Genomic DNA, 27413 nt, shown 5'->3' on the forward strand with positions numbered 1-27413 from the left:
GCAAGGTGAACACTTAACCAATTGTTCTAGTTGTGCTAAAAGATTGTAACATTTTGCTAGGTGTTCAGTAAATACAGAGCTAGGTGATATTCTTGTTGAATTTGATTAAGCAATAAATTTGTTAATTGAATAAGAATTGATCCAAGTATTTTCTGCTTATTATAATTTTACTGTGCACTTTAAAGAGTCTTTTTCTTCTAAATATTTCTAATTGAACAAAAAAGAGCTGTTTATGATCATGACTGTTGATTTTCATTGTCTTAATTTTGCGTGCAGTAGTTTCTTGAATCATGTCAATAGCCTTGAACTTGGCTCCTAAATACAGAAATTTAAGAAGTAAGCATAAAATCAGAAACAAGAGTTGGTGGCTTGTCTGCAAAACCTTTTGCAAAGAGATCTGTGTGACCTTCCTTGCTCAATAGCTGCCAGCAGCACTCAAGCTGAGGTACTAAATCCCTTTTTGGGAGTACAATGCTATACCAGCAGTACCGTGGCTTCCAGAAAGAGGTTTGCTTACAGTTAGGACGTTTGAAACATGAGTGGAATTACAGAAGGCTATGCAAGCATGGTCACACACCTAAAAGGCAAGGTGCAAGTCCAGCTGAGGTTCAACTAATGGCCACACTTTTTGAAAGCTAAATAACTTGCAGCCTTTGTTTGTTTTTCAGTGTATCAGTGGGAGGAATAACTGGGCGATCTGTGCCAGTGTATGTATGCTGGTTTCAGTATGTTCAATTTATCTACGCTGATAGTCTGTATTGTGGGCTTAGTTTAACTACTTCCATTTGGTGCATGTAGTATTCTTCTAAGTAAACATATACTGACCCTGTTGACAGGAAATTTGCACGCTCAGTGTGCTTGTAGCTGAAGCGTGGCCTAATGCTTGCCCATAGAATGGATAGGAGATGTAGAAAGGTGTGTGCTGCTCTTTGGGTTATCTTACACAGAGCGTCGGCTGTATTAAAGGCAGACACTGAACCAGTCAGCAGTCATAATTAAGTTATGCAGAGTAACACAGGTTTTTTTTTTTTTCCAAGAATATGTTGGATTGTCTGGGTCCACAAGCTAATGAATAGCATTTGGGAATGGAGCTGCATTTTTACATTCCATTGACCATGTCAGGAGAAGCAATAACATTTGCAGCATTTGTCTCAATGCTCTGGTGTCTGAAGAGGAGCAATGCTTTGCTTCGGATACATTTATTTTTTGAGATGTATTCCCATTGCTTGTTATAGCAGATGACAAGACTCACTCCTAGAAAACAGCTCTGCTTGGCATTCTTACTAAATGTTAAGAAGGTACTAGTATTTCCCAAAATAACTGTGAAACAAACAGAAAAACAAATCCAAAGAACATAGGGCAATCTAATTTAAACATTAACATTTAAAAATAGATGTAGTCATTAAGTTGGGAACTGAACAAGTAATGGTCCATCTGTTTTATAGCAAATATACTGCATGTATTTTTTTCCTCTTGAGACTGAATAAAAATGAAGATTATCATATACATAGTTTTCGATACACTAAAGTTATTATACTAAGCAATACATTGCAGATCTTTCAGATGAAAGTTGAGTTTTGATTTGTATAGGAAGAAGCAAATGTTTTCATGTTTTGCTGTTTTATCACTTCTAAAATCATCCCTTGCAGTGCCTATGAGAAAAAATATTCTACCATGTTGTCTTCTGATGACTTTATATTTCAACCTGTTGGGGGGAGGGGGGGTACGTAGCAGGAAAGGAGGAAAGCATTTGGGGACTAATCTCTCAGTTGTGGATTGCACAACATTAAGAAGTATTAATGTAGATCTATATAATTTTTTTATATTATATATCTATAAAACAGGAATCTCTGTTCAATCTAAACTACGTTTAAACATCTTAATGTTCATTTTAATTCAGTGGTTATTTTTTTCAGATTTATGACCTGTATGTAGGTAGTTCTCATTTGCTGAGTGGTAGATGGGTGCAGTCTAACATTACAAAATAGACTTTCCTCTTTGCCCCCCAGTCTGATTAAATTCAGCTGTTTGAGCTGTGAGCTACATGCTTGCACTGTTTGAGAAACAGTATTATGTACATCCTGGATTTTTTCATAATTTTGTTTTATTTACAGTACCATCTGTGGCAGGTTCCCTCCCCTCTTCTCATAAACCTTCTAATTTTTCTTTTCTGATATCTACATCTAAGTAATTGTTCAGCTCAGCAAACCAACTGAAAGGCCAGCTTTTTTTTTTTTTTTGTAATATCTCTTAGTGGTTGCTGGACAAAATTATTGTAAAGCAGTACCTCTGTAAGATGAGCACAGTAGATTTACTTAAAAACAGAGCTGAAAGATTGTTTTAAAGGGACTTTGTAAGACATTATGCTGTTCTTTGAAAGCATAGCTCTCTAAGGCAAATGAAATAAAATAACTTCAAATAATAAATTCAGGCTGCTATCTTCCCACACAAAGGATCTCATGTTACTGAATTTGTTTTATGTGTATACTTCAGTTTGAGACAAATTACTGGGGCAGGAGGAACACACTTGTAGCATTAAAACCCAAACTGATTTTCCAAGTATATGTGAGCCAAAAGGGGAAAAGTGTGTGTGCTGTTGGGGGAAGTCCTTTCTCCAGGAGCAGTGTGTTCCAGATTGCCCGTGAGGTGCTGGTTCCTGTAGTAGTCCATGAGAAATCTTCATCAAAGAGGTCTGTGGAGTTTATATTTACCTTTTAAGAGTTGCTTCATGTTCAAGACAAAAAGCAGTTGAAGCATTCCACCATGCTATCACAGATAATCCTATCAGGTACTGGTAGTTGGGAGAATTAAAACAAGACCGTCAGTCTTCCTTTATGGAACAGAGCAATTACCTTGCCTGCTTTGCCAAGAGGAAAACTTAGTTCAGTTATCACTGGAAAGTACATGACTGTCTTTTCCAGTGAACCTTTAACTATGCTTAGTGATTTGTTTGACAATACAAAGATTCCTCTGAGGAATTGTTCCATCAGACCACCTGGAAGGTGTGGGTGTTTTTGAAGTGCTGATACAGGGTTTTTAAATATGATTTAGTGATAAGTTAGATTCAAGGGATAAAACATACTCTGCTGTTGCTAAACTTCCAGAAACCAAGATAGAGAACAACCATGAGAAAAAATAGCTGATATATAGAGAGTCTGCTATATAAAATTATGAATTTTTCATAATCTTTCTGGAATCCTTTCACATCCTCATAAAAGCATAGAAACTTAACTTGTATGCCATCTGGGAATGGATGCTACTGGGCAGTAAAAGCCAGCAGGAGAGGGGAATGGCATTGCACACAGTCTCACCACTAGTCGCAACTACCACTGAGTGGAGTAAGTCTAATAGTGGTAGCTACCAGTGTGCCGTGAACAAGAGAAACAACTCAGGGCTTCTGCTTAGCTTTGACTTTGGTTCTCAGTGAGTGGTAATAGCTGATATTTTACATGCATTGCCAGGTAGCTTAGAGTGCTGGTGGATTTTTTCATGCATTGATGCAAGTTTTTAAGGAACTTCTCTCTTTAAGGTTCTTCCCTAGTGTTTTGTAAACTGCTTTTCTTACTGTCATTTTTTGCTGCAGTTGTGATTCATTTGCTACTTTATCATGAAAATCTTTAAAACAGTTTTAGTGTAAAAATATTCACTACTCAGTTAAATATTTCAGTTTTTTTTTTCTTTTTTTTACACAGTCTGGGGTTGTGCCTACTTGAGAGGGTGCAGAATGCTTGATGATTACTCTGAGTTGCCAGGGCATGAAATGGCTCTTGTCAGAAAATTCTCTAGTTGCATTAGATCTGGCACAGTCCTGCACTAATACCTTCTATTTCTGACACAGTGTTAATGGAATTACATAGCTTTAAGCTGGTCCTGGCTGGAAGTATGGGTAGTGGAGCCATTCTGCTTTATTCATATATTATATTTATTCACTACATAGATATTCCCCTAGATATGAGATATTTTTTCTTACATGTGTTAAAGCCTAAAGCTGAAACTTTGCTTTTTGTTCCCACGGAAAGCAAGTGGTAGCCAATTCAGTCTTGTCATTTTATATGACTGTAATTAAATGTTTGTGATATTGATTGCCGTTATTGCGAATGAATCAGAGACTGTTGTGGTATCTGATGCTCAATTTGTGGGGAAGGAGATTCAGAGTTAAATCTGCAATAATTTTGTTATTTACTCTAAAGTATTGTGTTGTTTTTTTTTCCAAATCAATTTTTTTCAGGATGTGTATAATTTTTTCAGAACAGAATGGAAACTGTTGTAAAGATAAATAAATTAATTTCACTTCTGGAGTCCAAATTGAGAGTAATAGTCTTCCTTTCTGTTCACATTGTTTTGTATGCATTTCTTTTTTTAATAATCACTATTTCTTATATAAAATTAAAAGTAAAGTTTTTTAAATAAAATGAAGTGTTAAAAATGAAATCAAAAACTAAACAGTTGAAAAAGTAGTTAATAGAAAGAAATCTCAAGATAGTTACTTTGATCTACAGTTTGCAAATGCTCTCATTAAAGCATCTGTTTAGCCAGATGTATCTCATAGTTGCTATATGTTTGTGAGTACCTCTTAAGTGCATTGCCATGTTAGAAATAACAAGCTGCAATAAAACATCTTCAGTTTGATTATTTAGAGCTTGTTTGGACTTCTGTAATATCTGTATGTATACATCATACGTACATGTGTATCTACACGAACCCAGGTGTGTGTACATTTGAATGCCTTATTTTCCTCCCTGTGTTTTGTTGAACATATTTGGTAAATTAGCTGGTTCAGCTTCTTAGTTTTAATAAAAAGACTTTTGTGTGTTGATTGGCCTCAGTAATACTTGAAAACAGTATTAATGATTGGTGTAGTTTTGAAGAGAGTAGTTTGCTACTAAAATCTTTAAGTATTGGAATGTAAAAAGCAGAAGGCAATCTCTGAAGTCCTTCCTTGCCAACAACTTTTTTTTTATCTCTTTGTGGGAGGAAGTTATTGATCCAGGATAGCGGCTTCTTTTTTTAACTTAAAAGATAATGAATGCATATGCAATTGCCCAAGATGGGATTTGTAATTTAGTCAGTGCTTTCTACATTAAAAATTGTTTCTACAAGCATATTTGTTGTGAACTGCTGAAGTCCTAATTAAAACCAAAATAAGAGTATTTAATCAATAAGTACTGAATGCTTTCCTATCATGTAAGTAGCTATTAATCTGCAAAGCTTTTGCAGCAATTCTGGTTTTCTTATGATGACTGAAAAAACTTTAAGTGAAGCTTCATTTTTCTTCTTATATGTGTACTCTGTCCAGAGGTGCTGACTTTCTGAGCATTCTCATGACTAATGTAGCAGTCCAAAGAAGAGTGCAAATACTAAGGCATTTTATAAAAACAAAATTAGAATCTGAAGAGCGACCCTGAGTTGTCATAACAGTTGAGATTTTGGCTCTTCAATGATTCTTATAATTACAGAGAGAAAGCATTTATGCTTAATCCTATGTAAAGTTAGTGTATCTGATCTTAGGTATATGTGGCTTTTTTTCATTAAGGACTTTAGTCAGAAGTACTAGAATTTTTTGTTTTTATCATGAAACTCCAAGCCAGTTAGCACTTAATCATACTGAAGAAATTAACTGAATTGTTCAATATTTCCTTTCATGGTTAAGAGAGTTCTTCAAGAATCCTGGAATGGCAGGGGTGGAAAGGGACCTCTGGAGTTTATCTTGTCCAACACTTCTGCTCAAGCAGGACCACCAGAATCTGCTTGCCCAGGACCATCTCCGGATGGCTTTTAAATATCTCCAAATAGGGAGGTGTTTTATCAAGCAAGATAAAGCATTTTAAAGTGTAAAAACTTTCCTTTATAGTAGATAAATGTGCTGAACTTTACATCTATTGTGTCTGTAAGGGTATGTAGAAGGAGAGTGTCTGCTTCTTTAAGGGTATCTTGTCTAGGGCCTTTTTGCAAAGCAACAGGGGATAATAAGGAAAGGAGGCAGTGAAGTCTGGTCAGTCACATTAATTTATGAAAGCATGTGAGAATACAGGAATATTTATTTATATTATACCATATTCTGGTTGAGGATTTCTAAGCTGGGACAAAATCACAGGAAACAAACCTCCCAGTCACAGTAATTGGTGGGCTTACAAGCTACAGGTGTCACATCCAGGAAGGGTGAACCTTGCAGCTGATAAGGTTGTGAACCAAGGAGCCCTGGACTGGGAGGGTGCAGAAACTGCAGAGCTCTGCAAAGCCATGAGGGGTACAGGGGAAAAGGGGAGCAGGAGGAATAAAGAGGTGGGGGATTAGTAGAAAAGGGCTGGTATAAAAGGGGTCAACAAATGTGTGTGGGGGGTTGTTAACCAGGAGAGTGCTGTGTGTGAGCCTTCTCTAGTGAACTTCTGTCTTTACCAGCTGGAGGGAAGGAAGGGGTCTCTTTGTCTGTCTGTGTGTCTCTGGGATAGGTGCTCAGCTTTGCTATCAGCCAGACCCACAATGAGGAAAGTAGTCGCTGTATCCCCCCCAGCCTGGGCAGTGACCCTGGGTCCCTGGGCACTGGGCTGGGCCCCATCATTTGGACGGGATGGTCCTGGGCCTGAGCGGCTGGAGGAGGGCTTTGCTTTTCGCCTCCCTTGAGTGTCATGTTTTTAAACCAAATTATTACAAATAAAAGATACTGATGGATAATTTCCCTCTTAAGAGAAGTTATCAGTGGAGTACATTTGTCTAATAAAAGAAAATTGGCCCCAGTATGTAAACTTCCATTAATTTTTTTTTGTAGTTTGGTAACTGAGGGATTTTTCTTCGTTAGAAGGTATATTGTAGGGGGAAAAAAAAAAGTTTAAAGAATGACATTTCTTATATTGTTTCTTCTGACACTGGGACATGATTTAAATTCAGCAGTTCTGTTTCGAGTTTGACTTACCATTTGTGCAGAAAAGTGAATTCAATCACTGAACTATAATTCTGCTTTGGAAAGCAGAAAGTAATTTTCACATTTCTGCTGGAAAAGGAAAGACAGGTGACTTTATTTTTTCACCTTCAAAAAGGACTTGCTGGATGAGGATTTCCTTAAAAGAAAATCCATCTTATGCTTTGTTTTTGAAGACCTTTATTTTAATAAGGTTTATTGTAGAAGTGATATTTTGAGGTCATAGTTAAGAATGGAATTTTGTAATCACAGCAGTAGAGAGCCTGTATTATGTAGAAGGCATAAAGTATAATACTTTGTAATACTTTGGGTAGGAAGAATATTGGTCTTTTGAGTATGCTAATTGCACAGAAAATACAACAAGTGTGACTTTTTCCCCCTTAAATTGGCAGCTGCACATGTATGAAGCTGACTAGGTTATATAATCACAGCAGCAAAGAGCAACAACAATTTCAATGTGGTTTTAGGTTACTTCAAATTTCTACATTGGATTATATCAATGCACCGTAATGTGTTATCCCATGTCTTCGCAGAGTTGTAAATCTGTGAATGTTTTTCTTCTTTATTTTGCCCCTATCGCTGTGTATCTGAACAGCTATTACCCAGAGAAACAAAACAATCCCTCTTTGTATTGCAGTAGTACATGCTTGCAGTTTCATGTCAGCTGTTGACTATACTTTATTCATATCTGCTTATCCTAGCACAGCATGTCAGATTAGGTGATACATGAAACTGACCTTGTGTCTTTTGTGGTAGTGTGAAAAAGAATGATGCTTAGCATCTTTGAAGTGCAACAGATTAGAATTTATCAAGTGTGTAAAAATATTTCAGAGGAAGAAACATCAATTTTTTGGAAATACTACAGTTTTTATTTCTATAGGAAAATTATTTTGTATTTTCTTAGTAATCTTTCACTGCATTTCTTTTTTTTTTTTTTTGAACACTTCTGCCATTCAAATCATTACAGAATTTAAACTTTTAAGTTTAAATGATAGTAAGATTTAACGATATGTTTGCTGGAAACAGCAGTATATTTCTTTTGAAGGCATAGTCAGTGTACATGCAAGCATGTATTCTAATCTAGTCTAACACATCCGTCATCATCAGGTTTGGGGAATCTTTCACTGCGAGTTTACATATGGCAATTGTGCCTTGCTACACTTTAGATAATACAATTGTCAGTTTTAGTAGACTGATAGTATTCTCTTTTCCAAAGCTGTCTAGTAACACTTATTTACGTTTCTGTGCCTGTACAATATGAACAATGGAGATTTTGTCAACTTTGTTTTAGTGTTACAACATCTTTGTTCAGTTCCTGAAAAAGCAAACTCTGGTGCCATAATTGCTAACTGCCTCGTAGAATTATAGCTATGGGGAGTTATTTGTTTGCTTTTTTTTTTTTTTCCTGTTTTAGAGTTGTGGGCAAAACAAACTTCACTTGGGGAATTTAATTCATTACCAATTAACAAACATTTAATTACCAATTCAGGTGTTGAAGAAGAAAGAAGATGTTTAAACATTTATGGAAAACATCTTTCCTCCACCTTTCCCAGGCTCAGCTTCACTCCAGACACATCTCCTTTTCCCTTCCTTGTCTCCACTCCCCTTTCATTTCAAAATTTAGAGTTCAAACTGTAGAAGTTTTTGTAATGACTGAGTAGTGTTAATTTAATGCCTAAAAATTGTGATTTTTACTTGAGTATCTGTGCTAACTTTCTTCAAGCCAAAATTGTGTACCTAAATGTATAGTAAATAGTTGATATCAAGTTAAAAATAGTAGGCTATGATGTCATTGCTCTATTTATCTGCTTTACAAGTTGTGTTTTAGCCCTGAACTGTAAGTTTCAGTAAATGCTAGTATACTAAGTATCCAAAAGAAAAACACCTTGTTGTCTTGATTAACTAGGACCAGATTTATAGATGTTTCAGGTTCTGAACGTACACCTGAGTTGATATTGGTTGTTTGAAAAGTTCTCAGGAAGATTAACCAGCTACTGTACCATGAAAAATCAATTCACTCTCACTTCATTTTCAATTTGTGAAATATCGAAACACACATGCTTCTGTAACCTGAAATGGAGTTTTGTTTTATGTCACCTGCAAATTCTGACCTATTCTGGGCAGTTTTGCTCTGACATGTTTTGTCATACCTTGTTTTGTAATTGAAATCTGAAAAAAATAGCATGTTTGTTGAAGACAGAGAAGAAGCTTTCTGTTTTCCTGGCTCAAAAACCTGTCCTTAATCACCCATTTCATTTTCAGATATTTGGGCTAATTTTTTTTTCCAAATGGGCCACACTTCAGTTGTTACACGGCTTTAACTATATTGACTTCGGAAGAGTTATACAGATCATAGCAGAAAAAATTTGGCCATATGGTTGCTCATCCCAACTTTAACATCAGTGTACTAATAACTTCCATCATGTCTGTTACTCATTCAAACACTTCTATATTTTACAGATTATTGCTCAGTGGTAACGCTTGTGGACCAATCAAATGTGAAGTTAACATGTACTCTTTTTAATGGAAATCTGGATTCTCTACCAAAAATTTACAAAATCGGAGATATTGTTCGATTTCATAGAATAAAGGTAGGTACTATTTTTTTTGCTGTTTCTAATGTGCTTGGTTTTTTTGTAGTTACGGGGCTCCAGGGTTATTTTAATTCTTCATATACTGAACTTCACATATGGAGATACTGGATGAAACAGTCAAATGGTAAAAATTGAGTTGTGGTTATGGTAGGGACCAAAACTGGAAATCCACTGTCAAATTTTAGAACAACAGCAACAACAAAGAAGCACTAATCTGGTATCCCTCTTTTTTTTAAAAAAAAAAAAAAAAAAAAAAAGTGCTAGAGGTGGTTATGTCAACTCCAAAATAATATTCTTTTTGTTTGAATATTTGTTTAGCTAGTTGGCAAAAATTAAGTGGCAATACTTGGAGATGAATAGAATTGAACTGACATAAACATGTACAATTCACTTCTCTTCAAATTATGGAATTATTTGAGAGATTACTTCAGAGCTTCTCTCATGGAACAGTTTTTAGACCAGCTGTGGAAGTTAAGTGTAATATAAGTAAGTGGGATGTAGTGTCCCAGTTCCAGCTGCTTCTTTGATGTTTATGTGCTTTACCTGGTATTTATCTGTATCAATGTCCCTGAAGAAAACTGTGTCAATAGCCCTGATATTGCTTCTGATGGATGTTTTTCTTGTGTCTATAAAGAGGAACTGCAGTACAGAGACACTGACTGCTAGCCTTGTAATGCTGGACCATACTTACTAAAGAGGTGACGAGTAATAGCAAAGAAATTATTTTATCATGTTACATACTAAAGTGCAAGATAACCATACATAATTATCTTTTTTGTTGTACTTAAAATAAATCAGAAAGGAGTAAATGTCCTGAAAAAGATCTTTAAAAAAAAAAAAAAAAAAAAAAGAAAAAACATTCAAACACTCTAGAGGCAATTTAGGACTGTACAAAATAATGATGAAAGGGATAAAGATCAATAGTACCCATATGTGAGTTTTGATGTGCTGTAGAATAAACTTAAAAAGTGGCAAGGTTTATCCGGTGATGGAGATTTGTGTCACTGACATTATTAGAAAGAGCTTGCTAAGTTTCAAAAACAGTCTTCAATTTTGAGACTTTGTTATTAATGTATATCATAAATACTTACAATTGAGAGAGAAACTAGCTAAGCCCTTTTGGGTTAGTATTAACCTTCCCTAAAGTCATGTTTGTATATAATAAGAGTGGAATTAAGCTATATTTAGATTTTGAACCTTGTGTTGCTTATCCAGTACTTGAGGTGTGTTGCCAGTCTTGGAAGTTCATTGATTTGACTTCAGACAGAAAAGTGTTACAGTTAATTTCAAATTCTTTCTGAATCCCATAGGATAAACGTTAGAAAGACGTACTGGTTTCTGAAACTCAGTGGGAGGTAGAAACGTGTTTCTTGCTTCTGAAGTCAAAAAAAAATATATATATATATATGGAAAAAAGGAGAAAGTAGAAGGGAGGGTGCTTAAAAGAATTGAAAAGTTGCACGTGTGGTAGGTTAATAATGGATTATTTTTGAGATGTGGGGACTACAGGTTAAAAACTTCCACCTTCAGGGAAGTTATGAATGCATCTCTGTTATGGAAGGCTAATAGTGTCTCAGCTCCACTATTTATCTTTCATGTAAACTTCCTAATACAAGCTATTGATAAAGCAGATGTAAGAGAGAGCCTCGCTGTTTACCTGATTTCGGAACAAATTTTTGAGGATCATTCTAAAATGCTTCTCAACTTGTACTTCATCATTTTTCAAGCCTGTTTTAATATTTAAAGATATGTTCCAAGGTCAGTTAATGTTCCCCCCGCATTTCTTTTCCATTGTAGCTGAGATGTTTAAGTGAATGCCAGCCCTAACACTTCCAGCTGCCTACAGTCCATATCCCCTCAGATGCATAAGCTGACAGATTGTCTGACTACTTTCTAACTTAAAATGATCTTAATCAGCAGTCATTTAATTTAAATAGGTGTCTTTTTCTGGAGGGGGTTGACTACACCAGACTAACAGTTACTTTGCAAGTTCTGTTACCTGATCTGAGCAGGTAAAAAGCTGCCGAGCTGCCGCAGAAACTTGGTGCCTGGTGTTGAGAGTGAAGTGGAAGGAGTTAGTATAACTGGATGTGTGATTGCTGTGTAACACCGTTTTCAATTTAAAAAAATGAACTCTAATTAGAGCTCTAAGTACAATGTCTGCAATTCCTCATTCACTCTCTTCATTTGTCTTCAAGCCTTATCACCCTCTCTTAGTTTGCTGAATGAAAAGCAGTCGAGGGTACCAGAGGCCATAGTCTGTCAGAACTGTGCTTAACAGTAAGAACAGATATATATAGATATATATATATATGTGTGTGTGTGTATATATATATATATATATATAATATATATATATATATAGTCCTTACAGTGTGTATTCACATTTCTGTGTCCCAGATATGCTTTGAGAGACTCCGAAGCAGTTGATATGGATAGCAAACACATTTTAAAAATGACTGTTCCCTGCTACGCTCTCAGCTGCTAATATATAACTTCTTTTCATAGTAATGCAGGTGTTGGCAAGGTCCTGTGGTTCAGAGCTAATAATAATTTAAAGGAGAATATTCTGTTGGGATTACTGTGGGTAGTCTCATTTTATTTGCTCAGTATTTGTTCCATACAATGAAAAATTTAGTGTCTTGGTAACAGGATTGATTTTTCCAGTTTTAATTACATTTCTGTTAATATTTCTTGAAATGCATTTTTGTGACCTCTTACAATGATGTCTCGTGAATTGTAATACTTATTGAATTACAGTACTATATTTGGGCCTTCAACCACAGTCAGTGCTCTGCAGAGATGACAGTCTGGGGATTTGTTTTGCCCTCTACTATAAAAATGAGGCCTGTGAACTAATCATCTAGTTCCTCTCCTCACTTGACTTGGAGTTTTGGCTTGTGTTCTGCCTTCTCTGTATTAGACAAACCCTGCCATGATGATAGAATTGTTCATTTCCTCTTTGACTTTTCTCTAGTATTGCTTATTACCTCTGAGTGATTCTCAAATAAGAATTTATTTCCACACTCCTAGTGAAGTGAATTGATACTTTACTTCTAATTTAATGTTTGTGGATTGGACAAAAGTGAGATTGAAATGAAGCATATTCTTGTTTAGGTGTTCATCTTGTTCAGTTTACTCTGCCTCAGTTGTCCCACGGAGTTGCTGTCTGGGATGTGTTCTGCTGACACTTTTTCCAGAATACAGACCGTTGTTGAGCACCTCACGTTTTCACTGTATTCATTGACATCTAATTCAGCAATCAGTGCACAGTGCTTCTACTCAGAGTCTGTGTGATTCAAGTTGAATGCTTGGAAGATGAACACCAAATAAGTGACCTTTCATTATAGACTTTCCTTATGTGCCTTCCTTATCATAATGCAATCACTGTAACAATGCAATTACAAAGATCAAAGTCTTAATTCTCTACTTTTTGTCATAGTATTGCTACTGTTATCTTCTTTTACTTTCATGCCTTGGCTTGTTTTGTACCTAGGCTCCAGTTGCTGCAACAAATGAAGCAGGAGTTTTAAGGATGGCAGCTTATTCATTACACAGCACTAATTCATCACCACCGCACTTATCAAGTCATGCACTGCATAGGAAAATGTCCTGTAGAAAAATAGGGTAATGGAATGTGGTATCATAATAAGTGCACCATGAGCTGAATTGTGTTTGCACAGACAATGGTAACTGTGTCATTCCAGGACTTCGAAATGCTTATGGTTTATAATTTTAATGGTCTAACTTTGCAGTTAGATGAAGAAAAACTGCAAGAAAAAAAAATCCTTGTGATCAAATGCATATTCAGCTGTTCTAGACTGTTTAGATTTACAATATAAGCATATTGCTCCTTTGAGAAAGAGTACTTTATAGCCATCATCTATAGGTGTTTATTCCCTCTGTGTTGGCCAGTGAGTTTACAAGAGTAAGATGTATGTTTTGCTAGAGAGTTTCTAAGCTGTCTGCCTGTCCACAGTAGAGTTATACTTGGGAATCTGAATATCAAGCATCTAAGGCTTGGCTTTATAAATACAGAAGGATTGATCACATTTTTTATTTTATTTTATTTTTATTATTATCCCTACTGGTTCTGTCCTGTCTCTGTTACTTGCCCTTTTTTTTAAACCAGTCTGCCATTATTTCCAGGAGCAGTCTCACCTCTGTGCTTAGCTAGAGGTTTCCATGTCTCGAAGCATTCCTTCCTTTAGTTTAATTTAGTTTGCCCCGTTAAAGTTAGTTCTTTCTCTTGCTATCTGGTACAATATGGAAAGCACTGACAGAGGGGCACAGTTAACATGCTCACTCCTTGTTCCTAGATGGCTCTGGCCATAGCTGCCAGGTTGATAAGTACTATGACAGAGGAAAATCTGAAGCTTAGGTGTAGAACATAGTGAATGTTAAACTTAGGGAGAATTTTGCTGCCAGACTCTTAATGCCTTCTGAGGAAATACTGTTCAAATACAGAAATTTCGACAAAGTTAGATATGAGACTTTTTGTTAAAAAGTATGTGTTAAAGAACATATTGCTTGAGACAGTGACATCCAGTTATCAAATTCTTGCTCTGAAGAGTGGCAATAATTTACATTTTTAGTAAGTGATTATGAATTTCTTTTTTAACACTGGAAAATGAACATTTTCTTGGAAACCAGTATTATTCTTGCTTTTGGCTTCCTTTCAAAAATTATGTAAAGCATTCAATTCACTTTGAAGTTTTGTTGAAGGTTAAATTAAAAACCAAGTATTTGTCCTATAGTAAATAACGTCAAGAAGTATTGACTGTAGACAGTGATAGAGTTCTTCAATAATTAGATGTCTTAGAATTTTGCATGTTTTCTAATTTTTTCTCAAGTTACTTAATCATATCTTAAGTATGTAGGAAATTTTCCAAAATACATTAATTTATTACTTTAGCAGAGTTTTCTCAAATATGCTGTGTCACTTTCTGTGAGGAATATTTCTAAAGCAGTATCACAATGCCTGATTTTTTTAATTATCAAAACAGAAAATATTTCGGCTAGTTTAAATATTTATTCTTTGTGTATACAGTTTTTGTTCACAAAAATTATTATAACATGTACATGTGAACTGGTAAATGAAACGTACAAATTATTGTTAATTTTCTTTAATTTGTGTTACATTACTGCAGAAATTTCTGTTAATCATATTTTGAGCACATCAGTTCTCAGGAATAGTAGAGGATAATTATATTTATATAATTAGGATATTAGGATTACAATTCTATGATCCTAATATCTGTGTATTTTTCATATCGTCATTAAAATTTATTTTGCTTCCATATGACTTGCCTCACTTCTCATCGGACGGTGCCTTCAGTTTTTGTAACTCATTTTCTTGTTATTACGTTTAAACATGTTCAAGCTGGTTTAATTTAAATGAGCATACAGGTTATTTATTGAGTTACTTCAGATTGATTCTGTTCTATTGCTACCTCTGTCTCAATACAACTGGAGGTACATGTGTACTAGAATTACGTTATTAAAATATGAGAAAATGTAATCAACACACCATATTATCCAAACTTGTTTAGACTGTGATGACTACGCTTAATGTGAGAAAACCATTACAAAATATAAGGAAATACTCAAAATTGATTTGTGTGCCTCTCTGACAGGACACGTTTTTCATATAAACAGAATCAGTGACAACTTGAAAATTTTTATGAAGAAATTAATCTCTGGATCTGATTTGATGTTAAGATGCAGGTTCAGTTGTCTAGCATGTTCTTGAGTAGTAAGTTATTAAATTAGTAACAATTTCAAGGAATTGTTATTTTTTTGGTTTTGTAGTACATTCCTATTTGCATGTTCCAGTGTGGGATTTATATATCATTCAAATGCTCAATCTGGAACTTTGTTGGAGCTTGGAAGTATGTCTTCCATGGGTGTGGTCATGTTTTTCCTACTCCATCCCATCCCATTGTTATGCACTGCATGAGTCTCAGAATGGAAAGCAAATATTTCATGCTTCCAGGTTAATTTTAAGCTTAAATTTACAGATTAGTTTTAAAAATTGTAGGACTGAAGTCATTCTGATGTTCCCAAGTCTGAAGTGGGCTAGTGAGAAACATGTCCAAAGGTCATATGCTATATTTTTAGACTCTTCTTGCCCTTTGCAATTCCTAATAAAGCTCAAGAATTTCAGCAGTTTTAGAACAGGAACAAATTGATGGGATTAGTTATCAATATCCTTGTAGGTGGTGCTGGACATATGATGTCTTGTACTCTGTGGTTACAGTCTTTGAGATTGACAGATCATCATAAATCCAAGACGTTGATTTTTGTCTTAAGTCCATAGTACAAGGGAGTAACTCACATTTAATAGAAAGCCAATTTCGGAATTAAATTGTTGAGGCTATTCATACCCTAAAAGACTTTAAGAAAAATCTTTTGGGATTTAGAACTACAGATAAGATAATAACATTTAACAGGAGAAAGCAACCTTTGTTTATAACCCATCACTGGTCACGTGGGAAGCAGTACTCATTGGGTGAACCCTGTAGTTGAATTCAAACAGGTGTGGAACCTGTGTTAATCTTGGGCCAATGGCTCTTAGATGCCATTCCATTCTGTATTGGCTACTTGTGCAGCTAAAAATAGAAAGAAGTAAATAGATTTTTATAAATAAATAAACAAGAAAAGGAGCCCTAAAGAATCTCCATCCTTTATTAACGTGGAAGGAAACATCCAAAGAAGGGCAACAAAGCTGGTGAAGGGTCTAGGGAACAAGTTTCATGAGTAGCTGGTAGTTGGTTAGACTAGAGAAAAGGATTCTCAAGGGAGACTTTATTACACTCTACAATTGGCTTAAAGGAGGCTACAGCAAGGTGGGTATTGGGCTTTTCTCCCAAGCACCAAGTGGTAAGATGAGGGGAAGTGGCCTCAAGTTGCATCAGGGGAGGTCTAGGTTGGGAATTTGAAGAAACTTCTTTACTGAAAGGGTTATGCAGCATTGGAGTAGGCTGCCCAGGGAAGTGGTTGAGTCACCATCCCTGGAGGTCTTCAAGAAAGGTGTAAATTTGAAACTTAGTAGCATGGTTTAGTGGTAGACTTCAGTACTAGGTTAAAGGTTGCATTAGATGATCTTAAAGGTCTTTTCCAACCTGAGTTATTCTATAATTTTATAAATAGGCTAAATATGTAAGTGAAGTAACTTTTTTGTTGTGACACAATGGAAGCTATATATTTTTCTTGTTTGCTTTTTCATCAAGTCTCTGCTCCAGCTGTTCTTAACCATTTTTCGAGTTTAAGTGCAGTGATCTCAAACTTTATGTAAAGTGATGAGTGGATGGGGGGAATTGAAGTGTGTCATTCATTTGGGACTTGGCACCTTCAGTACCTGGCATAAGGTAAAATTTTTATCTATCTCTAGAAAGAAATCCTTTTTCATAGCCATCATTTATTAAGAACTAATTGGGATTTTGTGGTTCTCCTTGTGCACATATCCCAAGGTCCCGTCTCTTTTTTTTTTTGTTTGGAGTTTCACTTGAAATGTAATCCATGTACAGGTGCTTTTTTCCCAAATTCCTACAGATCTTTTTAAACATTCAATACAGTCAAAATATATCATAATCCATGCTGGGAGACTTTACAGATCTTGAGTTGTCAAGTCCTAGGATGGCAAAGGGAGTGTTTTGAAGGATGGTTGCTGTCTAAGAGAGTAATCTAGGGAGGCTAGGGAGGACAGGTGTCCAAGGGAGGCTGTGGAATCTCCATGCCTGAAATTTTTCAAGACTCAACTAGCCAAAGCCTGACTCAACACAGTGCTGACAACAGCCCTGACCTGAGAAAAAGGTGGGACTTGTTGGTCCCTGAAGTCCTTTCCAACCAAAATTTCTGTTTCTGTGACTGGAGTGTACTTGGACAGTATCCATGGTCTTTTCAGTACAGCCATCTGTAGTTTTGTGTAGACCTTCATAAAGCTTTTGCTGCTGAAGGTTTGTGACTCTGAGAAGGTGTCGTGTTTTCTTTTGTCAGTGCTTATTTGTGTAAGTTATCTTCCTTATATGTCAGCAGACTCCTGTTTGCGTGACACAATAGCATATGCATATATACATGTGTTTAACTGAGGGCACTAAGTTGCTCACCACAGCAACTGTAATTCTTGCAGGTATATTGTGCATAGGAGACCTTGCTCACTTTCTCTTTCACTAGTATCTCACATAAAGTGTGATTGTGCAGTTGAGAGGAGACAGGTTATAAACATCCCTGTCAAATACATCCTATCAGCTCTGTTACTGTCTCAGAGGACACTTTTGTTTAACAAACTTTATTTACTGCTGCCATTAATCTCATGGAACTTTTTAAGTGATATCTTTCTGCCCCATCCCATCTTTGAAAAAATAAATCCTAAAGGCCTCTAGAAACTACACAGTACCTAGAAATTGCACAGTACCTACTGGGGGGGAATTGTCGTTTTATACAAAAGTCTCAGATTATTTCTGTTCCCTAAGTTAAACTCATTTGAAAATTGTGTGTGGAAAATATAACTCATTAACAGTATCACTGCTTAACTTGATCTGAAATTTACTTGGAGTGCCATAATGAATCAATATTTGTCTATGAATTTTGTTCATTTACACTCCAGTGATTTCTCATCACTATCACAATGATTAATTTTTAAAGGACAAGTTCAGAGAATTTCTGTTGACAATCAACTGTTCTATGGGTCTGACAATTTCCTAGCTTTGAAGTACTTTCTAACACATTTGACATTTACTCTTTTGTTTCTTCTGTTGTTCACTAAGTAATGTTGTTGAATGCTCTTTATCTTTGAGGCCACTCAGTGTCTTTTCCATGTACCCATACCTAAGTACATTTGGTTTCGCTTTGAATCATCGGTAATTTTCTCATCGTGGCACTTCACATTTGCCTTCTTAAATATTTTATTTCCTTTCTTGTTTTATAACTTCCTTAACATTACGGCTGATTTCAAAGCCATTAAATGAAGGTACTAGGAGATGTCAGAAGTGCAGTATGTTCAAACAGCCCCAGGAATGCTTAAAACGTGAGCTAAAATATTTGGAAGATGGGGAAAATAGTGTATGGTAAAGTATTATGGAAGCCAACGGAGACAAAGTAGTTTCTTGAGCTGTTTTCCTGGAAGGTTTAGAACCTTCATAAATGTATAGGCTAGCGGTCCAGGACAGATTTTTTTCTAAGAAAAAAAGTCAAGATATTTTTATGATGATTGAAATGAATTAATGATGAAATTAAATAAATTAATGAAGTAGGTAAATTGGAAATAAAAACACTTTGAGAAACATTTCACATGTCAGACGAGATACTTAATAATATGCTTGAAGTATCATCTGATAACGGATGAATGAGTAAAATTGATGAAAGAGAGCTTTCTTCCCCTCTGGATATTACCTATTTTGAGAAGCTATGGAATATAATGCCAGTGGCTGCAACTAAAGTAGATCTATGAATTTGCCTCAGATAATGTCTTTGTGTTATAGTGGAACTTTTTTTTTCCAGATCTTGGGTAATTCATTCTTGGAAGGAACTGGTTATGAAACTGTGTGCTTTTCTAATTAGTCCTGACTTTTGTCCTGATTCCTGACCTTTCTTGTACTTTCAATATTTAAACCTAAAGGTTAAAAGACTAATCTTTACAGAGTTACAGTTAAGGAAAAGCTATGAATTGATGTGCTCCATTGGTCAGGCCTGAGATGATTCTTAATGCATTTATGCCTCTAGACAAATTTTATGTCAAAGCAGCAGAGATTAGAGTTCCTGTTACCAAGCTTGAACTTCTTTGTTTATGGATTCCAAATGTTTGTTTTATTTGCATGCTTTTTAAATCTGTGTGTTATAAAATTTAGGCCTAAATCATGGGCAGTGTTTAGAACTTTTGTTAGCTTTCACATTCTGCGTTTTTAAATCAGTAGGATTTTCAAACATTTGAAAATTGAGTGGTAGAGACAAACTAGTTTGTCTCATAAATGCTATATTAAAAAAAAAAAGCTTTGCTTTTTTTTGTCAGCTAATTTTAATTAAAAAAGGGTAGATCAAAACAGCTGGTTGAAGATCAAGATTTGAGATTTCTTGATATTACATCATGCAGGGCTGTGATACATACATTTTGTAAATATATGTTTCTATTTTTTTAAGTGCAGGGAACAATAATACTGGACTAGATCCTTGAAGAAATGCTTCAGACTTTGAATGCCGTGGTTGATATGGCAGCAGATACACAGCTAAACCAGCAGGATACAAGAGACCTGCCATGTGCAAAGCAGTAGACATCAGAGCAATAGTGAAAGCTATACCCATAATTAAAGGGATGAAAACTGCTCTCTGTTTACTTCGTAAAAAAAAAAAAAAAAGTAACTTCTGGAACTGGGAAAGATAATACCTATTTTTTAGTATCAGGAAACAGGATCTATTGTGAGAGGCAGAAAACAGGAATCTGTAATACGTTTGCTCTGTCATTGCTCTGCTGTGAGACCTTTAAAAATTATTTTTTCTCAGGCCTCAGTTTCCCTGCCAGTAAAAGCAATACTAATGTGTTCCTTACACAAATATTTTGAGATTTATGAATAAAACGCTTTGCACTGATGCTTTATATTTACAGGTTGAGGTATTAGTCTCTCTCTTAAAAAATTGTTAGTGTTAAATTTTATTTTTGGCTTATACACTGTTTTCTTGTTAGTGTTTATTTGCTTTTTTGTTTTTATTTTGACTGCTTTTACCTACTGGCACCAGGAACAAAAATGATCAATAATCTAATCTTTATACACATGATAAAATAGAAGCATAAGAATATTACAGTGAATTATGACCATTTTTTCTTCGTGTTTTGTTCTAGATCAGAGAATACAATGGACAGATGCAGGGAATTACCAGTGCAGGATTTGCATCCTTGACATTTGATGGAACTGTAGGAGCACCAGTAGTTCCTCGAACCTCTAGTAAAGTATATACTTTCATGGATGAAGAACAAAAAACAGTAGAAGAATTACGTATTTGGGCAGCCAGTAATCTTTCCATCTCTGGACCAGCAGCAAAACTGTCTGGTGTTCGACCAATGCTGTTCTTTGATCTCACTTGCCAGCTGGTGGGGAAGGCACAAGTGGATGGATCTTCTTTTCTTCTAAAGGTAGATTTATTTTCTTGAATTTGTTATAATGTTATGTGGATAAATATGTAGAGGCTAAGGAAATGTATGATCCTTTACCCTTCTATTTCTATGAAAACAAAACAGAAATCCCAGTTCTTTTTAAAGTTGCTCATATAATTTATTTCTTCAGAGAGTGTTTTAAGGTGCATTGATATGTATGGCAGTTTTCACAGACATGTAGGTAAATGTTGTAGGATTTCTTAAAGTTGAGTAATACTGTTAGTTTTGAATTTGAACCTTGTCTTTTAGTCAGTAGCAATTATTGCTAGTTTTTCTAGATCTACAGGATATAATTAATGCAGTATGTAGCATTCTCTAGAGCTCTAGGTAACTTCTTTTAGTTATGTATAAGCACTTTGGGGATCAGTGCCTAATGAAAGTACAAAATGTTGAAATGCCCCACAACCGGAAAGTACCTTCCATGGAGTGATCCTTAACATCAACTAAGTATAAACTAGATCTCCATATTTTTCCTGGCTTAGCTCCCTATGCATCAGCCTGATGTTATTCTGAAACACCTCTGTATTTCTTCTCAGTATTTTAAGTTGATTGTTAAAATGTGAGTGATGAACAGACTATTATAAAGTCGTAAAATGGAAAATAACATTATTCCTTGTACTGCTGCATTAAATGTTGCTATGATATCTTTAGAAACAGCACATTGCATTTTTCCTTTACTAAAGTAGGAAAGTTTTTTCTCATGCAGAGCAATGAATGCACTACACAGAAAGAAACCTTAAGTGTCATCCTGTAACATGTTTTGCAGCTGTTAAAAGTATTTCCATTTAACTATCTTGTGAAATGGTTGTCATGATACTCAGTAAAATTTCAGAACTTTGTGGACTAATTGTCATTCATTAATAAGTATATATTCAGCACTGAAGGACCCTTTGCAAGGACAGAGGCAAGTGCTTTCTTAAGTTATTAATATTTATTTACCTTCTTTTGTGTGTTGTAAGCTCTAAAGTCTATTTTGTCAATTTTGTATAGTAATGAGAATAACTTGAGGGATGGGGATTGTCTAGACAGGACAGTAAAAGCTTAATGAAAACCAATAGCACTAGTTCAGTTTCTCTGATACTGATTCCTTGTCAGGGTCTTTTTTTTTTTTTAGCACATGAAAATGTTAAATACTTAAGTCTGCATTAAAATACATCACAAAAACTAAGGTAGATGAACATTGATATGCTTTTGCTCCCTTCAAACAGGTCAGAGTCCTTTCCTTATATATCAAATGTTGGTCATGCTGTAAGAGAAGCCTTTTATAAAACTTGTAGACAGAAGTCTGGTTATTTTGTTGATTCACTAAACAAAGAAACAAAACACCACCGGCTCAAGTGGATTGATCATTAAATATTATTTACTATTAAATTTCTGTTCTTAGTTTTTATAACTGATTTAAATTTGCAACGTCATTCCAAGTGTATCACTTATTTTAGTGGTTGGTAATACAGTAAAGCGTAATGAGGGTTTTAATCATTGAACTCAAATAAGTAGTGTGGTATTGTTTCAAATGTAACTAAAATGACTTCGAGTGATTTTGTGCATCACCCATAGCATAACCTCTAATATTCCACTTGGTAAATGACATAGCACAGCACCTCAGTCTGATGTAGCATGAAGACTGAATAACTTACCTTACAAAGGTAAGAAGGAGGTGCTTACCTCTTTCTGAGAATTTTGTTTTCAAACCAATGGAGACCTCATGCTGGAAATTCTGCAGTCATTTATACCTTTCATAAGAGTTTTACTATTCTTCTTTTCTTCTGTCTGTCAGTTGTCTGTGTTAAGCTAAGTCATACGATTAGCATATTCAGCTGAAGAGACTTAATGAGTCAGGACAGCAGGCTTCATCGTATCTCTCCGATTTCAGCATCTTGCATGGTGATCAGAGGTCATCACTAACTATTCTGTAATACCAGTCTGTTTATGGCTGGTAATGGAACCATTTGCTGTTTCTTATCCAGAGTTCATCTGATTATTGTTGGAAAGAATGAAGGCACAAGGATAGCTGTTCATAACTGTGGCATTAGCAGATACAGAGAAATTAATAGGAAGTCATAGCTACTGTATTTTCATCCACAATTTAAGTAGAGTGAAGCTGGTAAGCTCCTGACATATCTGTGCTCTTATTTGTGTAATTAACAAGACAAAACCACATATCTATCTAAGGACTTTTTTTGTCAAGAGAGTCTACGGGCTTAGAAATTCTTCCAAAAAACGCCCTGACACCAGATGCATTAGTTCGTCTTGCAAAGGACTAAAGCTAAATAAGTCGACCTTGGACCTGACGAGGCGCATTGAAGTTATTTCAATCATTTTGTAAGATCCCATCTGTTAAGCGTAGAACTACAAGTATGTCAAATAAAGCCAGTTGAAAAATAATAGGAAACTTGACAAACTTAAAGTTCTTCATTCTGTCAAAGTGACTATTTTCATAAATACTAAATATAAATGCTAAATTTCATAAACACTAAATCTGTATTTCTCTAGCTCAGCTTTAGGAAAGCCTGGCTAATTCAAGCAACGGGTAGCATCTCATTCAAAGGTGGTTTTAAATATTTCATGGTACAGGATCAGAAAATAATAGGCTTTTTTTTCCCTTTTAAATCCGTGGCAGCATGTACCACCTCATTATCAGGGTCCTTCAGAATACACTCTTATTTCAGAACGTTAATTTGATGTTATGGGTCATTTTTGCTGTAAACAGTTTTCCCTTTTATCTCTTGATTTGGGATGAGTGTTTCAGCCATGAGTTATTCTCGGTGCATTTACACATGGCTTTGCTGCTGCTTAGATCTTTTCCTGTGGGTCCTTTGATCCACAGCAGTTAAGCATTCAGAAAGGGGTAGAAACCCTTTAAAAATTAACCTTTGGTGTCTTTGCCTTACCCCTCCCTTCTCACCCACAGTGCTTTTTTCATGATACCAAAGAGGTGGTATCATGAACTATCTTAAAAGTAGCTTCTGTTGGACCAATATGCATGAGTTCCTATGAAATGAATTTGGTCTCACAATCTCAAATGCTTCTAGATTATTATTTTTTCTGTACTAATATTTCAGAGCATTATTTCGGTTGTTGCCTTTGAGAAGAGTGTGTCTTTAGGAATTCTAAACTATAGCTTACAGAATATATTGTAAGGGGGCCAGCACTGAAAGTTTAATGTTAAGTAGTAAGATTATGGTTGCAAAGTGCTAAGTCTGTTATTATATTATATTATACTATATCTTATATATTTATATATCTTATATCTTATATATTATATGTTATATCTTTTTTTCATAATTTTGGTAGCTCAAATATAATTCTATTGATATTTCACTACTTAAGTGTATGTCATGAACTTAGCTTTAGGGAACCAATTTTTAGAATCCTAGTTATTAGGTATATGTTAAATAGTGATGCTTTTCTGATCTGTTCTGCATAACTAGCAGTGTAGACTGATGTAGGAAATCATCAGTAATTAATGGAGCATGTGCTGTGTACTGAGGTTTCACATTCTGGAGCTGGAGTGTTCAAAAAAAACCAGCAATGATTAAAATATTACATATAGGCAGTTATGCAGTAAATTCTAATGGTTGTATTTGCTGGATAAACAGTTGAGGTTTTGCTAGCACTTTTTTTTTTAATTTTGAGAAAACCAGGTTTTTAACATTTAATTGTGTTCTGTGTGGAGGTTATTTTATACTCTGTAAAGGAAAAAAAAAAAGTCCCATAAAATTTAATTTCAGTCATTTAAGAACTTTAGAACATATACTCGAGTTAAGATTTCTTATTGTTAGACTCTTTTTTTTTAATCTGTTGTTTGAATAAAAAAAAAAAAAAGCTAAACATTATTTAAAATGCTCCATCTAAAATCTTTTGAGCATACTGAAATGGTTGACTTTCATTGCAGGTGTGGGATGGCACAAAATGTCCCTACCCAACGTGGAGGGTACCTATAGAAGCAAAAGACCTGGAAGGAGAAAAAGTTCTTCTTCATCGGCTGCGAAATCTAACAGTGGATATTCTGGTTTATGACAACCACGTACAACTGGCAAAATCACTCAAGGTAATGTAGTTTGGTGTTTCTAGCTGTCATTTTGTGGCCTATTTTATGCTTAAACTCACTTCAGAGAATGTATCAATTCAGTTCTGCTCTAAATTAGTTTCAAATATTATTCTTTATCTTTCAGTGTATTCCCCGTACCTTTGATTTGAATGCAAAATTCCGTTGTGTGTAAGATAGCCTCATTACCCTAAAATTTCCATGAAAAAAAAATCTTCCAATTAAGCAGTTCTTTACAGACATTATAGTATCGTATACAATCCTGTGGACATAATGCATTCAGAAAATGTATTCTGTGCTTCAGAAGTATTTTTTAAATGATATAAAGTGGGGTTAAACTTGTAGTCCCATTATAAAGGCCTGTAATTCTGAAGTCAATAAAGGATTTTATCTGTTCTATAAACTTCTGCAATTTGCAATGCTGTCTTCATTTAGTGGGTCAGTAATGTTGATTATGCTTAGAGAAAACAACGTAATTAAACATTTGATCTTCAGCAATACTGCCATCTTGCTTCTAAATACAGTAAATTAGCAAAAATTACATCTTTCATTTTATGTCTTTACTTCTGTATCCAAGCATTGTTTTTAAGATAGTCCTTACCAGCAAAGAAGTGCAAATGGTAGACATTTGTTGTCTGGAGCTATCAGCAGATATGAAATCGATTTTAATGCATAGTGCCCAGTCATAAGTAAATGACAGAAAGCAAAGTAACTTTCCTTCAAGTAAGAATTCATAACAAAACTTACAGAATTATTTCATTACTTACAGGTTATCTTCCAGAATTTTTCTTTTGCTAACTGTTCTCATCTATCAATAAGCATAAAAGCTGATGTTCCAATGAAGCATTATGTTTTGAAAATTAAGGGGGGGAAATGATGAATATTAATTAAAATTGATGAAATAAATTAAAAAATAATGAATCCCATGTATATTCAGGAATTCCTGTTGAATATGTGCTACATGGGATGTCTTCATCAGTTCTTCCCATTTCTTTCCTTCCTGTATGCCCTTTCTTACTTACCTGTAAAGCATCTGTGCATTTGTTGGATATAGCGTTGCATAGCAGAGGTTCTAATGTCCAAGGAAACTGTTTAGAAACCTGTCTTGACCTACTGAGCAGCACAGGCTGTGTTTTTCTCCTTCTGGCTATGTCCAAAGTTGCGATACTTTCAGTCATTTAAACTTCAGAATTTTATTTTTTTTCTCTCACTTTTTAGTGAATTGTCTTAGAGTTATTGAAGAAAAAATGCTGATACCTTAGTAATTAGACTTCAGAAAGATTTATTGAGTTTACATTGCAATTTGTGCGATTAATTTTGTTTCACAGAAAAATCTAAAGATAATTAGATTTTTGGGACTCCTTATAAAATTGAAGCTTTAATAAAAGGTTTATTTTTAAATACTAGTGGAGATCATCTCACACTAAGAAAATTAATTAAAATACTGCTTATTAATCTGCATATTTTTTTATTATTTCATACAGGGTCTTGTGCAAATATTTAAAAAATTTATATGGAAGTATTAAACTTGAGGGAATTGAGTGTATGCATGTGCACCTTCGTGAGTGTAAACACAAGAACAGTGTGGACAGAAACTGTGTACAAAATGATCTGCCAGTTTATGGTTTCAGAAACAATAAAAGCACACTATTTTTGAGCCATCTCTTCTGCATTTGAAAGGAGCTTGGAATTGCCTTTTTATTGTAAATTGTTGAGGAGCTGTTAGGTTACACTCCCATGTTGTCATGTATTATTTGCAATGACAGTTGCAGCTCTGAAATGATGTTTTATGTAGGAACAATCTGCTTTATGCAGCCTCGTTACCAAGAAGGGCAGACTAAAAAATAAAAATAAAAAATCTTATTTATAATTGTATCTGTAGGTAAATGCTCACACAGGGAAGCTCTGAGTAACGACTACACAGTCTAGAGAAACTGTGTGACTTATTACAGTCAATTGATAGCAAATCCTAGCCTGTGCTGAAGGCATTTGTTAAAAGCTCCTTGTTTGTGTTGTCTGTCCAGAGAACATTGAAGATGTGAGCATTTTATCCCTTTTCACCAGTCAAATAATATTTACAAATCTCTGTGAAGAGAACTTAGTAATTTCAAAGGGATGCTGCAGCTGATACTGCAAATAGACTTTTTGCAACCTATATTTGCTGGCCTTCTTCCCCTGGTAAAAAATGTGTCTTTTCAGCATTTGCTGCCTTAGCAGAACACAGAATTTTCAGAAATCTCATCTCTGAAATAGATTATTTCCTGGGGCATCGAAACATAAACAGAACTACAGCTAAGCAGAGACAATGGTGTTCACTTCATTTTTGCAGCATTTCCCTCTTCCTGTGACTACCCTTGGTGCGTGAGGCTTTCCTGTTTTTGTAGGAACCCCCGCCTGCAGCTAGCTCTCCAGAGTACAGTTGCTCCCTGTAGGTTGCAGTTTGTTGTTATCCACACTTCTTCCAGATTTCCCAGAGGTCCTCAGGATCCACTCAAACCTTACCATACAACTCAAAAAAAAAAAAAAGTCTGTGACATGGATTTCTCCATTTGGGGTGTTTTGCTCGATACTGAATGCCATGATGAGCATCAGAGGTCCATCAGTGCACAGTAGAGGAGTCCAGCTGTCCACATCTGGTTAGAGATTTCCTTCATATACAGTTATTCAGTGGGTAGGTGGTACTGTGCATTCCCCGCATGGGTTAATATA

At 35.2% G+C, this 27413-nt stretch overlaps 1 protein-coding gene across 4 annotated transcripts in view; it reads left to right on the plus strand.

The window, feature by feature from the left end:
• The window catches only part of POT1 (protection of telomeres 1), a 73740-nt gene that overhangs the window by 22369 nt on the left and 23958 nt on the right, over positions 1–27413 (plus strand). For all 4 annotated transcript variants that reach the window (XM_035559383.2, XM_035559384.2, XM_035559385.2 and 1 more), the window contains 3 exons: positions 9377–9507; positions 20345–20635; positions 24552–24707. In XM_035559383.2, coding sequence (XP_035415276.1) covers positions 9377–9507; positions 20345–20635; positions 24552–24707 — 578 coding nt within the window. The remainder of the gene's footprint in view (positions 1–9376; positions 9508–20344; positions 20636–24551; positions 24708–27413) is intronic.

The sequence above is a fragment of the Cygnus atratus genome, chromosome 1, assembly GCF_013377495.2.
Source record: "Cygnus atratus isolate AKBS03 ecotype Queensland, Australia chromosome 1, CAtr_DNAZoo_HiC_assembly, whole genome shotgun sequence".
NCBI lineage: Eukaryota > Metazoa > Chordata > Aves > Anseriformes > Anatidae > Cygnus > Cygnus atratus.